The 15,947-nt window shown below is 34.1% G+C and overlaps 2 protein-coding genes across 2 annotated transcripts; one reads left to right on the plus strand and one right to left on the minus strand.

Annotated features, from left to right (window-relative positions):
- Nucleotides 1-4,379: 4,379 nt before the first annotated feature.
- Nucleotides 4,380-4,868, minus strand: LOC149900294 (uncharacterized). Its single transcript, XM_090112882.1, has one exon. The coding sequence runs from the start codon at nt 4,866-4,868 to the stop codon at nt 4,380-4,382; it is 489 nt and encodes a 162-aa protein (XP_089969008.1).
- Nucleotides 4,869-9,043: 4,175 nt separating this feature from the next.
- Nucleotides 9,044-15,369, plus strand: fuss (SKI family transcriptional corepressor fussel). The gene is made up of 8 exons (XM_090113411.1): nt 9,044-9,133; nt 9,807-10,032; nt 10,307-10,448; nt 10,853-11,107; nt 11,460-11,605; nt 12,068-12,194; nt 12,488-12,680; nt 15,346-15,369. The coding sequence occupies exons 1-8, from the start codon at nt 9,044-9,046 to the stop codon at nt 15,367-15,369; spliced, it is 1,203 nt and encodes a 400-aa protein (XP_089969537.1).
- Nucleotides 15,370-15,947: the final 578 nt, after the last annotated feature.

Here is a 15,947-nt window from a genome sequence, read left to right on the forward strand (position 1 = left end):
AAATAATTTTATTCTTTTGATCCATTTTTTAAGTTATAAAACAAGCACAATATGATTGGTTAGCAATTAGATATATAAACTTAGATGTAAAACCTAACATCTCCTAACATTTAAAAATTACTTTCCCAACCGCTCTAAATAGAGCTAGAGCCCAAGTAAAAAAGCACATCTAGGTAAATACATATTTGATATTTTCATGTTTTGCATTGAGTAGATTTAATATTTCTTAATATTTACAATGTACCTAACTTTTAAAAAGGTTTAAATGTGCAGAGAAATTATATCGGTACCATGACTGAGATATAGAGTGGCGTAGATACAATCTATTTTTGTAATTTATTTGCTCCTCCTACACTGAATTAAAACTGGCGCTTATAAGCAACCCTTACCTACAATCGCATAAACCACAGAATACTTACATTTAAACTGCAGTATAGATAAATAAATAAATATTATAGCACATTATTACACAAATCGACCTAGTCCCACAGTAAGCTCCATTAAGGCTTGTGTTGTGGGTACTAGGCGACGATAAATATAATATTTAATAAATACATATATAGATAATAACACCCAGACCCAAGAACAAATAATTGAATTCATCACACAAATATTTGCCCTGACCGGGGATCGAACCCAGGACCGTCGGCTCAGTAGGCAGTTATTTTACCACTGCGCCAACCGCGTCGTCCAAGATAACTTCGCAAAATATCATTTCGTAAGTAAAGTTACTGCCTTATATAAGCCGATATCAGTGTTCAACATAAAAGCTGATGATTGTGTCTTGTGAATGAGAATTTCGAATGAATAAAAATTTAAATAATTATGAATCAGACCTTAAAATCTCTTGATTTTAAAGAAAATCGGTCACTTTATAAAATATTAGTTCTACGTCTTGTATCTCTACCTACTAGTTACTACGCAAATTAAAATTGGAAATCTATCATCAATTCATATTTTTTAACCGATCGCTTATAATAAAATATAACACTTTAAAAGTTTTCTATTTATTTGAAATCAATGCAACATAAAAAACTTTTTAGTCTATAGGTCGGTATATCCTACCACAATGCACGTTTCTTAAAGCATAAAGCGAAAATGTATTAAAACCGAGAGAGAAGTAAGATTTAATTTGATCCCCTAAAATATAAATGTGTTGTTTAAACAGCGCGGGTCCCCCGGGCCCGTAATTGAAAGACAAACAGGGGCGGGCCCGGACTCATTATTATAACATTAACTTAATTCCGCTTAGGCGATTATTCTTTTGATTTTGATGACTTTTGTTTCGATTTTGATTTTAAATTTGTACAGTTTACTTCGTGGGAAACCATTATTGAAACAAAATATTCTTCAACTGTAGATACCTACTTACCTATTGAGATGTGATACAGTTTTGATATCATTTTTGAGCGCTGAATTATGAAACTTAAAATAAATTCATATAAAATTCACATTAAGCAGTTGCATAAAAAATAAATACCTACCTATAGTATTTACTTTTCGATTATAAAACTTAATAATAACATATAATAATAACCTACCTTTATTCACGTCATGGTATCTAGGAGTCCGTAAGTTACCTAGTATTTAAATGTTAGAAGATTACTTACCTCCATGCTGAATGTTGCGTAGGAAGCCTTATCACAATGAATTTCCATTCTATATAAATTGTATAAAGGTATTCCTTCACACACATCTACAACATTTTGCCGTTTGAATAAAAAGTTGCAAAATACGTTTTCGTTCGTTAAATCTGCTCGTCTACGAGGCAAATTAGGGTAATATAAGTTACTCCAAGGCAGGAAACTTTAAACAAGCTGGATGATAAAATAAAAAAGCATAAACATGCAAATTGTGCCTGATTTTATTTACAAGAGTAATTGAATAGCCTCCGACGACGAAATGACATTTGCGAAGTTGATTTGATGAAAATTACTTCGCGCGAAGACCAAATTAACTCCCCGCCTAAAAATTGTTTGCGCTTTCATGACTTCATGTCCCCATTGTTTTTTCGTAATAATGTATAGATATGTTAAAAGATAGGTACACAAGCAGGAAAATCTACTTTTTATGTCGTAGGTAGGTACCCCACACGATATCTTTTAGGTAGCTACTGATGTTGAGGAATTATGCGTACTACGTGGACTATTGTTTATTCTTGAAATTGCTGCTTCTTTTCGAATAAAAGACTGTAATAATGTTGATCTTCAGCGCTTTGGAACGTACCTGCCTCTATAGGTACATTATTTTGCCCCGCCCATCGCAAAACAAAGCAAATCGCAAGATACATAAATGATGATCGTAATACAAGCCCGGGGACCATTAAACAAACTATTCAATTCAAAAGCTTACAAAATTAATCCGCGACCCGCTGTATTTACCTTGTACTTTGTGCTCGTAATTGGTGTCGGGCGAAGACGGAGTTAATTCGACAATTAATATTAAATGAATAACGTGAATTCCCCTGTTTAAGTTTCTAATACTGTAAGATAAATAGCACTTGTCATATTGTTCCCACATTTTCGGGTTATGATTTGCGCGAGTTGGTTTGAGATATAAATTATTATCTATTGTAGGTACTTAGTACCTACCTAGATCAGTAGAATTGGTAATTTTTTTTTTATATAGGTAGCTACCGAACTTACGATTCAGGTGGTTTAGGTATATTCCAAGTGACATTGAATTATGATTTTTTAGTATTATTTCATGAAAATTTCGGTATTAGATAATAATTGTACCTACACACTTCATTAAGATAGCTTCTCAGACTTAACTCAGTCAACGTCTAATTAAATTGAAGTACCTTACTTATTTCTTTCAGGATTATTTTAAACATTTCCCTTTTCATTATATTTTTACCTATTACATAGGTACTTACATATCTACTTTACTTATCTTATGCATTTTAATTCAAACTTGATTAATAGATACCTATTAAAATTTTGTATTGAAAGATAATTCAAAGTAGTGTAGTGAAGTCCCGTGTCCCCGTAGTGGGGTAAGGGGCAGATGCATTATTCATACATCTGTTTCACTGATCGATCTTCTTTAGGGACAAGTAGGTGATCAGCCTTCTGTGTCCTGCCAGACCGAGACATTTTTTTTTTCTTCGTCTCCACCGGGAATCGAACCCAGGACCCCTCGGTTCTACGCTCACGCGTCAACCACTGTACCAAGGAGGCGGTCTTGAAAGATAATTCAAGTGTAACTAAAATAATCGGATGAAGAAAATTACAAAAAAACATGCCCCAAACTGTAACATTGTAGGCCAAGGGGCGCACAACTGGTATCTTATAAAGATTAAATAGTATTTCACTACGGACGGCCCTCAAAGGAACACTTCCATTCAATAGTTGAGAAATGATCGGATTTTTTGTAGGTTGACTACACTACTATAGTAGGTAGGTATGAAGTTTTGTTAAAAATATGTATTAGATTAACTCAGGTTATCAAAAAGAATTTTCTTTTATACAAATATAATTAACTCTTATATAGATTATAGACTAGGGATTAAAAGGAAAACAGTTTCCATTAGGTATGTGTAATTTAAGCTAGTTATTATTTGAGGACGTTAGGTAGGTAACTACGTCCTATCAATGGACTTTTCAAATAAGCAAAAAAGGTTACAATTTTATTTGCAGTAGGTAGTGTTTTTATTTAGTATCTAACCTAACGTTAAGACTTAAGTTGCGCTTGGTAGATGACATACCTAATACCTTTTTCCTACCAAGTTCCTACCATTCATTTAGTACTATAAAAATAACATTACCTACTGTGCTTAAGCAACGCACAGCTTGATATTACCACACTTACAAATCAGGTATCCTCAAAAACAAAAACGTGTAGACACTCTACACACTCGAATGTCCCCTTTATTTAGGGATAATCCCATATTATCCGCAGAAATGTACAACATGTCAATACGATTGGTTGCGGGTTTGTTGACGGCAGCTTGTTGACTAGTTCACGGGTTTATAGGTCACAGGAAGAAAATAAATGCCAAAATTACAAGTGAATTTATGAAACCAACCGATAAATTTATATACCAACCATACCAACCTACCGATAAATTTATGCATTTTTATAAACAAAGCAGTATTTTTCTTCATGTTTTTCGATTAAGTGAAGATTTTCAGACAGATGTTTATATTGAGCGTCTTCGAAAATATAAATATATCATGCTAAATAGTGTTTATTGGTCATTTATGTTTACCTACTTAATTATGGCATTCCCGATGTGTCAAATTGGTAACTTTAGTTCAAGAACATTTTCACATTTTACTGTAATAAGTCACATATTATACAAGCAAAATCAAGCAATATTTATTTATATCCATTTAATAAAATCGCATTACATAACGCAAATTAAAGAAGAGAATCTATTTAGCAAAACCAGAGCATTTAAATCCTCTATCAGCATAATCAGACGGAGCATAGTTAGTTTTAAACGGGAACCCGGGTTGTCCTGGTAACACCATAGGTTTGGACTGCACAACCCGCCAACCTCCCTTCTTCGTCCAATCATTGCCTCCATACTTGAAATAGTAATGTGTAGCTAACACACCAAAGGATAGTAAGAATAGTTTGCCAGTTATGTACCGATAGTCTGCTGCCCGACCTTCTCCTAAGATGGGTGTTAGAAGGCTAAAGAAAATATTTAGTGGTGCTCGGTATAGCCTGCGTATAGGGTTTGTTCGTTCTCTCCAGTACTCTTCTACGTATACTGGTTCGTTCTTAGAGAGCACTTGGTCTTGCAACCATTGCTTTCGCCATTCTCTCTCAGCACTGCTCATTCCGATACACCTCTCTCTTTCTATAGCCACGCGACTGGCTATTGTCATAGGGTGTACGCCGCATGTTTGTGCCATTTCCAATTAATAAATATTAAGGTTTTTAACACCAAAATAATATTTCGATTGTAGTTATGTCAATATGACAATAATTGACGGACGACTCAGTCAATGGATACCTAACCTTTTTTGTGCGGATAGAGCATCACTCATCAGTTATAATACCTTCTCTACAAGGTGGCGATAAATCTCTGTAAAAAATAAACATTTTTTTAAATACACACAATGCAAATCTAGAATCGGGTCACAATTCGCTCATATTAAATAGTCATTTATTTAAAACACTTCAAAACTAACAATGGAAACACTAGACATACAATTCATAATAATCCTGGCAGGCGTATCGCATTGAAGAGTCTGCAAAAACGATTAGTTCCGTTACAAGTGTTGCCAGTCTCCCGGGATGGGCCATCCCGGCTCGATTCACCATATGGCACTTATAAAGGATAATTACATGATAGTAAATTATCAATGCTCACTCACAGTTGGAGCGGAAAATATGATATAAGATGCATTGTTGTCGAAATTAATTAATTCGCTTTAGTTGTGATTATTTAGCTTGTATTGTTGCTATTAATTGTATTTTTTGAAGAATAATAAATAATATTGGGCAAAAGTAAAATAAGATCCGCAAGATGACTATCTGTTTTTATCAATTTGCAGATATTTTACAATCTGGAAAGTCCAAAATTCGAAGTTCTTACGATTACTGTCACTAAACAATACAAAAATAACAGTAATAACATGTTCGATAACAAAGATAATAGCATAATAAAAAGCTAATTCATAAATTTTATCAAATAATTGCCGCTACAATGACAAAATTACGTAATTTATATGCAGTGTTGCCACAAAACCGGAGCCGACAAAAAGTAACATATGCAATCATTACTATAATGTAATGCCATTTTGTGTAATCAATTTTGTGCGCTCGCAACCCTGACACAAGTTAACAGCTCACGCCCCTTGTATGGTCACATCCCTTATTTGTTTCTTTAACAATTGCTTTTGTTTGCTTTTCCTTTCTTTTAACATTTTTTTATATTAGATAAATATAAATAAGACATTCTGGATAACATTTTGAAATAATAATTAAAGATTATGTTTGTATGCCTATAACAGTGCATTTACATCAAACGAACATAAGCTCTATCTATCGAAAGAATGCTCTTGCTCTAGCTCTAACAGCTAGAGCAAGAGCATTATTTCGTGATCTTTTAGTGTAAACGAAAACTCCTAATGAGTGTTTTTCAGTACTAGAACATAGAAGGAACATAGCATAAAATCTTTCTAAACGCACTAAGAACGAGTGCTCTACGCCTGTTTACACTAAAAGAATTTGACATAGTGGGGTTAAAATGAGCATTCGCTCGTTTGATGTAAATGCAACGTAAGGGCGTATTCAGAAAGAAAGCTTGAAACTTATAAGCGCTTATCGGCGCTTGTCATGTTCATATATTTTCCTGCGCGGGTTACCAGCACTGACAGGAAAATATATGAACATTACAAGCACCGATAAGCGCTTATAAGTTTCAAGCTTTCTTTCTGAATACGCCCTATCGCAGTTGACAGAGTCTTCTATGCTTATAACATGCATTCTTAGCATGTTTAGAATTTTTTAACGAATTGTTGGATCACCATACATATTATTAAGGCAAAATGTTGAAAATATATTCACCGTTTCTCCATGGTAATAAAAGTGTCGTTTAGTTTGATATTATTGTAGCTTGTTAGGAAGATTTCACATGGGTTACGACTTGGTTACGAAATATTCTTGATTTGAGAATTGCATTGTCATATGCATTGTTTGTGCACTTTACCACCTCTATTGTTTATATTATGGTACTTTGCATAAATATTATCTACATTTGTGTTATAAGCTTTCATTGATGTCCAAATTTCTTCAAACTTATAGTAATAGTATTCTTATCTATCTTAGCTTATCTCTTGCTCTAGACTCGTCATGTAACGGTGCATTTACATCAAACGTGCGAATGCTTAACCTTATGTCAAATTATTTTAGTGTAAACAGGTGTAGAGCATTCTTTCGTTGTTCCTAGTGCGTTCGAAAAGATTCTATGCAATTTTCTAACACTGAACAACATTGGATAAGAGGTTTCGTTTACAAAAAAGATCACGAAAGAATGCTCTTGCTCTATGTTCGTTTGATGGAAATGCACCGTAACATATCATTATCTTAAAGTGAGACAAAATAAAATTCAAGCCCCATTTTTATTTCTGACCCCATTCAAAATAGATTTATACGTAATATGGAACATCATAACAGGTTGTATTTAAACGGTCCGTTTCAAATTGAAGATTTAAATGATAATTAATTATACCTATACAGTACCTATACACAGGGGCGTGCACAGAGTTTATGGACAGGGTAGGCAGAAATATTGCAATGATAATAAGTCATAAATACTAATATTTCATATTGCAGTACTGATATTTGATTGGAGATACATATAGTATTTCCGCAAAATAATGGAAAACATATCACGAACATAGGTCATATTATCTATAAAATAATTGTCAAAGTACCTAGGTATGATATCCTAACTAGTATTCTATATTATGTAATTAATGATTAACTTTACCTTTGTGTATTACAAATTCCGGTATAGATCCATTTATAGATCGGCCTTTTTCCTATCACTCTCTGTTTGATAAAAGTTTATTCATAAAACAAAAATAATTTTTCGTTAAATTAGGTATGCCTTATTATCTTACAAAATACACTGATGATATACATAATCTAAATAGATTATGTATATCATCAGTGTATTTTGTTACTCTCAAAACACTTCACTTGCAAATTGTCTAATAACTAGTAAACATTATTAATTTTCTCAAAAAACAAATTTAACCTCAAAGTAAACGTTTGTTATTTCCAAAACAAAACAAACAAATAATGATACTATTTGCAGATGGTCTTTACCGCTACAAAATTGTATACATTATCACACTTCTTAAATTGGTCGCATATTCAACTTCAGTTTCGACTTTCGATGTCCGAGTTCGATGTAGTTCCTAATTCGGTTCGTACCTAATTCGTATATCTTCGTAAAAAGACACTGCCTACCTTGTGTGTTTGTGTGCGTGGTTTTATTACATCAGTGTGCCGTGTTTATAGGCACGCACACATATAAAATATGCGTAGACACGCAGAGCACACATATAAAAACTTAGACACGGATAGTTTGTGTCTTTGCCGTCCCGTGACGTACTGGGTCCTGTGGCGGCGCTAGTGCAGCGCATGAGCCGAGCCGGTGTTATAGAAATTAGATAATAATGCTACCAAAATACCGATAGATGGATCTAAAATATATTTGAAATACATATATTTTTATTTCATAACTACATTGCGCAATTAATAAAATTTAATGACGCTGTGAATTTCATTTATGCATATTAAATATTGATCAGAGTTTGGTAAATGGTAGGGTAGGCAGTGTCTTTATGTCTTTATGGAATGCACGCCACTGCCTATACAAGTCCCTTCGCGCTTAGTATAACAATTAACAAATAACAATAGTGGGACGCCCTGTATAGGGTGGAAATTTGAAAATATTAATCAATTACAAATAAGAGATGAACGGCATAATAATTGAATTTTCATTTTTTATACCAAGTTGTAACTATTATGGAGCTATATTAAGTAAAAAAATTATGTTTTTTTTTCGGAAATGATTAAATTAATTTGAATATTAATTTATTAAAATTGAAACAAAGAAAAACAAGTTAAATCCTGCGAGTGTGCAAGCCAGTTATTATTTTCAGATACAACAAACTATAGCAAGCAATTGCCACTTACAACGAAATAAATTGGTAACAAAAGCGCCCTTCAGGGGCGGGCATACATTATCACCCCACGTTAATAAAACCAATTGATATTCGATACAGTGTATTCACACGCTTGCCAATTTGTATAAATGATCTTTTGTACGAAATCACACAAAATTCGGAATAGCTGTTTTATGATCCGGCAAAATTAAGGTCGGAATATTTCCTTGTAGTTGTAATGGCTTATTTATGTTATTTCGGGGATTGTGCAAAAACTGTTTTTCTGTCAAATATGAAATTGATTTATGGGTATGTACAATTCTTATGTGACTTAATTGTTTTCTAACGATGGGTCACTTTATTTTAATATAATCTAAATTTATAGTATTATTCTAGTCACGAGGATGGAGGCGACAAATTTAGCGTTGACTTCGAGAGAATCCAAGTCCCGGGGTGATCACAAAGTTATGGAAATGAACAGCAAACCTAATCAAGTTAGTATCTATATATTATATCATCATCTTAGCTTTAAGTTGAATTAGTCATGCAACATATATAGATATATACTTAACACATACCTAAAAAAAATAAAAATGATAATACTTACCTAAAAGATTTCGTTTAGGCTTTATTGATAATTGATATTAGTTTAAAAGCAATTGGTACATAGTTACATCGTCACTTGTGATCTATCTAGGACCTAGGTAAAGCTCATCATCAATTCAAATTGTGAATTAAGCGCGTCACATACGGTGAAGATACTATGTATAATATTTTATCTTAAGATACTGTTATATTTTATATTACAGTATCTTTACGCATCTGATATCAGCGTTCGGACCATCATTTTTCTTTTTGTCATTACGTACTAAGACCCCTGTAGAACCGCCATCCTGTTACAAGTGACGCGAAATTTTGTGGGTCATTTGTAACAGGATGGCGGTTCTACAGGAGTCTTAGTACGCAATGACAAAAAGAAAAATGATGGTCCGAACGCTGATACCGGATGCGTTAAGATACTGTAATATAAAATATAACAGTATCTTAAGATAAAATATTATAGTATCTTCACCGTGTGTGACGCGCTTTAAACACCTACCTTTTTAATACTATAAACAGATTTCTCGATGAAAAAAGCTGGATCTTTTAATATATTTTGCCTTACAGGTAGGAACAGTTCTTCTATACGGGGTTCCAATAGTATCTCTAGTCATTGAGGGCATAGAGCGCTTATGTTTAGCGCAGATATCGAACACGTTGTTAAAGCAGTTTTCCTACAATGAGATCCACAATAGACGAGTAGCGTTGGGCATCACTTGTGTGCAGTGTACACCTGTGCAATTGGAAATTCTGAGGCGCGCCGGTGCAATGCCTGTGTCTTCTAGACGATGTGGTAAGTGGAATTATAAATAAGATTTATTATGATGGATCGAAACTTACTGTACCTACCTAATAAATATTATATGCCTACACATAATAATAGACATTATTGATACATAATGCTCCTTTACGCATAAATGAAGAAAACTCACTAGATTTAAAATTTATTGGTTTCACATCCCGGATCGATACGTTTCTATGAAATAAAGAGAGATAATAACTTTCTTTTGAGCTTTAAGTTTTTACTCAAGTGTTTTCATTGAAAATATCCTATTAATTTCGTCCAGGAATGATTACCCGTCGGGAAGCAGAGCGCCTATGCAAATCATTTTTAGGCGACAACGCTCCACCGAGGTTGCCTGATGACTTTGCATTCGCAGTTCACCATGAATGTGCTTGGGGGTGCCGTGGGGCTTTTCTACCAGCCAGGTAAATTACAATATGGAGTAGCTATACTCTAAAATAGGACATAACTATAATGTATTACAATTTGATGAAAAATTGATATAGCTTCAATAGGTAGGTAGTTACTAAGATTTCTGAAAACTATACTTAGCAAAAAATTCTTAATTGGGAGAACTGAAATATCAGAACTGTAGATATTATATTCTATTGTTTCAAAACGCCCACGCTAACTTCGTTTGCTATTAGGTGAGCGGAATATTTTTATCCCGCTTTTGAAACAATTTTCATTAATAAATGGTTCAATTGGAAATCGAATCAGTATAGTTCCTGTGATTAAATTGAACATTTTAACCAAACTATTTCCTGAAATAAGTGATAAACAATCATACCTTGTTATGCAATGGAGATTGACGTACCAATATTTTTAGATACAACTCCTCCCGTGCTAAATGCATCAAATGCACATACTGTGGCCTCTTCTTCTCTCCGAACAAATTCATATTTCATTCACACCGAGTCGGACCTGGTGACAAGTACGTACAACCTGATGCTGCAAACTTCAACTCTTGGAGACGACACATGAAGCTGAGCGGGAATCCTCCCGTCGAAGTTGTTCATGCTTGGGAGGACGTTAAGGCTATGTTCAATGGTGGTACACGGAAGAGAATGTTGTCTGCTGCTAGGTAAGTGTTTAAAGTTTTGTAACACAATCTTGATATCTATGTTTTTAAGGAACATAATATCTAAACTGAAATCAAGTATAATGTACTTACTTAGAATTAAATATGAGTAAATGATATGAGTAAACATTCAGTAGTCACCGAACTTGAGTTAAGTGATGCTTATACATACTTTGCTAAACAATTCGATCATTCTTGAAATTGACCATTCTTGACCTTTTGATGATCAACTTATTATTTTTTCGAAAAGCTTTTTGGTACGATCTCTTATGATCGCCATTAGTTTCATGCCATGCAAAAACTCTACCAAAAAGTGCAGCCTTAAATTGTGCCACAGAAGGGTACCTATCCGCAGGTCGGAGGAGGGCGAGGCGAAGCGTGTGCCGGCCAGTCCGCCGAGTGCGCACACGCCGGTCCCGCGGCTTGCGGACTATGTGTGGGGCGCTAGGCTACCGTTGCCGTATGCTATACCGTGGCTAAAGCCGACCTTGTGGACACCAGGTGATTTGGATTTATTGGTTACTAGCGGTCCGCCCCGGCTTCGCCCGTGGTACATGTTTACGTTTTCTCTACATAAGAACCATCCTCGTACTTCAAGGAATATAATAAAAAAAGAATTATCGAAATCGGTTCAGCCGTTCTCGAGTTATGCGCTTACCAACACATTTTGCGATTCATTTTTATATATAAGATTATTGATTTAATGATTTTATATCTTATGTTTGTGAGGGTAAAGTATAAACTGTTAGAAATAATTACATACATTATAAGGTAAGATTAATGTTATTGCAATGGGAAAAACGAAATTGAATAGGCGAAACCATACAGACCAGAGAAACTTCACGAAGCATTTTCCGCGCAAGATTCCTGCATAAATCCAAGTAATTATGAAAAACTTGATATGAGCAACATTTTATACTTACATTACTATTAAAGTATTAATCCAAAAATTCACTTCTTAAGGTGCATTAACAGCTCTAAGCGGGGTGGGAGCTATGGAGGAGCCGCGTGCGTTCCGACCTGTGATCACGCATCGTCTGGACTCGCCTCAGATATCACCACTTACATCACCGTCACGATCACCGAATAGGTATAAAAAGAGAACACTAACAAGTAACATTTTACTGGATATATCTGCTAGAAAACTTTGTTAAAAGATAAACACAGATTAATGTGAAATTTGTTCCAATAAGTTAAAAAAATAGAGCACCAATAAAAAAAAAATAGTACTTACTGCAATCGTGAATTTCTACTGCAGAAAACTCAATTTAGATGCCGCTAGACTCAGAAAATAAAGGTATTACGCAGTACGCTCTTTCAAATAATTATGAAAAAAAAGCATTTCAGATTCTAACAACAAATTATTTATCCTTTATGAAGCAGGTCACCAATAAACAAATCTCCGAGCAGCCGTTCCCCGCTCCGCTCGCCGCTCCAGTCGCCGTCCCGCTTATCGCTTCGCTCGCCGCCCCGCTCCCCGCTTCGCTCGTCACCCGCCCGCTCCACTAAAAGCGACCGCGATAGTGATGAAAGCGTGGATATTGAAACTACTGAAGACGATCAGGCTAAGGATGTGGTAAGTTATTTGAGGAAATATTTTGATAAGGCTTTTCACAGGAGCAACTTCATCATATTATTATGAATATTTAAAAAGGAATTACCTACATAACCATTTATGTAATTCCTGTGAAGCAGTGTGATAAACATTCGAAAGATCAAATTTAAGCACCAAGCTGTAAAAATACTTTATGTACTTATCGTGATAATAACAAATTATGATTACAATATAAGAATGATTGAAATCTCATGAGAATTAAGGTTGATCCGTTTAAAAGGAATAATTAATGTTTTACGTAGGTATTCGCAAATAATTAATTAAAAGGTGTGTCAAAATTAATCACATCATGAAACGCAAACTATTTCGTTTTCAAATCATAATAGCTGAACACTAAGAACTTCAATACAGATTCTACTTACGTTCATACAACCGTTCTTCAGAGATGCAATTTAATACCTAAGTATTGAAGAAATCGCATTATCTACTACCCTATTCGCATTCGACGCAAACCGCTCGAAACGATCCAATTTAAAAAGTTGGAGAAATTTTTCCAATCACAAGCCCCCGCTACGTAATCTGCGATTAGACTTGTCTTTTTAAGTTACTTAGTTCCTTTTAAATGTTTATTTCTTTACATAAAATGTGCTTTTATATTGCAGTGGTTTTCAACGAACGGTATTAAGTACTTACTTATTTTTTACTGAGCTTAGGGCGTAGGAAGTAGTTATTAGGTTTATTGAGTAGGCGCCGTTACAAAGATGGCAGCTACAGGAAAATATTTACCTAATGTAAGAGATTTATTATTCAATTTTCTTTGAAGCAAACCAATAGCTTTTCCAATGAAATAAATTTCTATGAATATAAGATGTATTTACATTGAATAGAATATTACTATATTTGCATTTAACATGTATTGCATAAACATAATAATATTATGAACTAGAGGTCCGCCCCGGCTTCGCCCGTGGTACATATTTATGTTTTCTCTACATAAGAGCCATCCTGGTACTTCAAGGAATATAATAAAAAAATTATCGAAATCGGTCCACCCGTTCTCGAGTTATTTTTTTTTTATTTCTTTATTTGTATCAGGCAGCATTGCCCTTGCATTGAGTTATGCGCTTGCCAACACATTTTGCGATTCATTTTTATTATATTACTAGCGGTCCGCCCCGGCTTCGCCCGTGGTACATATTTACGTTTTCTCTACATAAAAACCATCCTCGTACTTCAAGGAATATAATAAAAAAAGAATTATCGAAATCGGTTCAGCCGTTCTCGAGTTATGCGCTTACCAACACATTTTGCGATTCATTTTTATATATAAGAAGATACGTGTATACCAATTAACGTCGAGTCTTATAAGTTATAATTAAGAGGAGTTTACTAATTACTACAGAAGTTACGTTTTCATAGACTCAAGGGACGTTCTCATAGCAACGTTGGAATGCTTCGCACGTCGTAAATTCTGTAATTACGGCCGCGAATTCAAATGGACTTCATTTTGCCTTTAAATAAGGGAAAATGTTTAATTTACTACCAATCCGATTCCACGGGACCAATTAATCGGGGACTTTCGTTCGTATGTAAGTACTTAGCTTAACTTTTTATTTCGCTGCGTGTTGAATAGCGATTGATTCGATTTAAAACTTTTAGAAAATATGCTTGAGGTCTTCTTTTATGCACCTGTTTTCTCCTTAGTTTTAGCAAATAAAGAACGTTTTCCATTATAGCTTTCGAACATTTCATATTTTGCTCAGGTATAAAGCTGAAATTTATATTCAATACTCAGATCTATTGTCCATTGAAGTTGCGAAAAAATCTATCTTCTAAACAAATGCAATCAAAGATACAATCAATCAAATCAATGCCGTTTATGCTGCAAATTGTCTACATTTGAATAAGGATTTAGAACCTCTAGGGTACGTCCCATGACCCTAGAGGGACAAATCTTGAAATTTGATAAGCAGCAACTTCTCACTGATAAAGGAAAAATAGAAACCCTCGGTGCGCGATGCTGTCTCACACTTTACAATATTACTCTATTTATGTAGTAATTGCATGATGCATCTCACTTTAGTTTTTGAATTACCCTAATAAATATAACACTATACTCTGTCCATTATATTACATATTTGCTTTTTGACAGCTTCACGCCTATGAAGGATTGTATTGTCCATGTTAAAATGTCATACAAATAATTATTGTACTTCATGGACAGGCCCCGCCCACTTAGTGATGTCTACACATAATTATTCAATGATGGGTCGATAGATTATAAAATCGATAGAAATACTCTGTAAAATGTATACGATACAGAAAAACTCTTCTATTATGTTATATAATTTAAACATAAAGACAAACAAATTGTAAGATAGAAACCAATAAATAATAAAATATTAGTTTAGTTTAGTTTTAACATAAAATGCATAGATATGTGGTCTTATTATTACATATCTTATTAGTATGTTTACGTTGTAATTATTATTTACATACCTGATTCGATTTATGATAATATTTTGAATTTATAATTGAAATGGTATCACAATCGATAATCTTTTGTACATCACTTCTGGTATCACCCGTCGAGCTGTCAAAAAGCAATTCTTATAGTGGACAGACTATAACTAATTAACTATAAGATATATGAGAATACCTCAAACTACGCAATAATACATTCCAGGAAATACAAGTACAGGAACGCTAACGCTTTACTAATTAATCGTTATTACATCTTTATTTACCTGTTGAAAGGCAAGGCGTCAGAGCCTCTCTAATGAACGTAGCGAAGGGTTTATCCCCTCAAAGGGTAGGGCTGATAATTATTTGATCATGCGCTACTTAGTTTTATTGATATGTTGTGTATTAAGTATTTAAGAAGCGATGTTTTGGTTTCTAGTTTCTGGTAAAAATGGTAAGTAGGTACTTCGAATATTGAGCATTGAGGGATTTTGTATAGGTATTGGTATGTTCGTTCTATGATAAAAAACATAAGCATATCAAAATAGTGGTTAAAAGCTTATTCAGTTAAACAAAGTTATATTTAGTAAGCAAAACGCTCTTACGCTCTAAAAAAACTTTGAGTCATTAAATTGTTGAACAATCGTTTGGTATCTTAGAAATTGGCTCTATTCCAAAATCTAAGCGCACTCTATGAATGCCATAATATCTACGAAGGTATTATGACATTCATAAAGCTAATAAAATCTTAATTTAGAGGTCTGTGTGATTGATCATGTCGAGTACAGGTCATTGTGAAATGGCTAGCTTTATTTATAATCGGCT

This window comes from Colias eurytheme, chromosome 19, assembly GCF_061535395.1.
Source record: "Colias eurytheme isolate Ceu_HAF_F1 chromosome 19, ilColEury1 Martin Lab GWU primary, whole genome shotgun sequence".
NCBI lineage: Eukaryota > Metazoa > Arthropoda > Insecta > Lepidoptera > Pieridae > Colias > Colias eurytheme.

Excerpts from the sequence above, each read along its gene's own strand:
- LOC149900294 (XM_090112882.1), bottom strand. The coding sequence starts at position 4,868 with ATGGCACAAACATGCGGCGTACACCCTATGACAATAGCCAGTCGCGTG.
- fuss (XM_090113411.1), top strand. The coding sequence starts at position 9,044 with ATGGAGGCGACAAATTTAGCGTTGACTTCGAGAGAATCCAAGTCCCGG. Across the intron at positions 9,134-9,806 it reads TGAACAGCAAACCTAATCAA|GTAGGAACAGTTCTTCTATA; the intron begins GTTAGTATCTAT and ends TTTGCCTTACAG. Across the intron at positions 10,449-10,852 it reads GGGGCTTTTCTACCAGCCAG|ATACAACTCCTCCCGTGCTA; the intron begins GTAAATTACAAT and ends CAATATTTTTAG.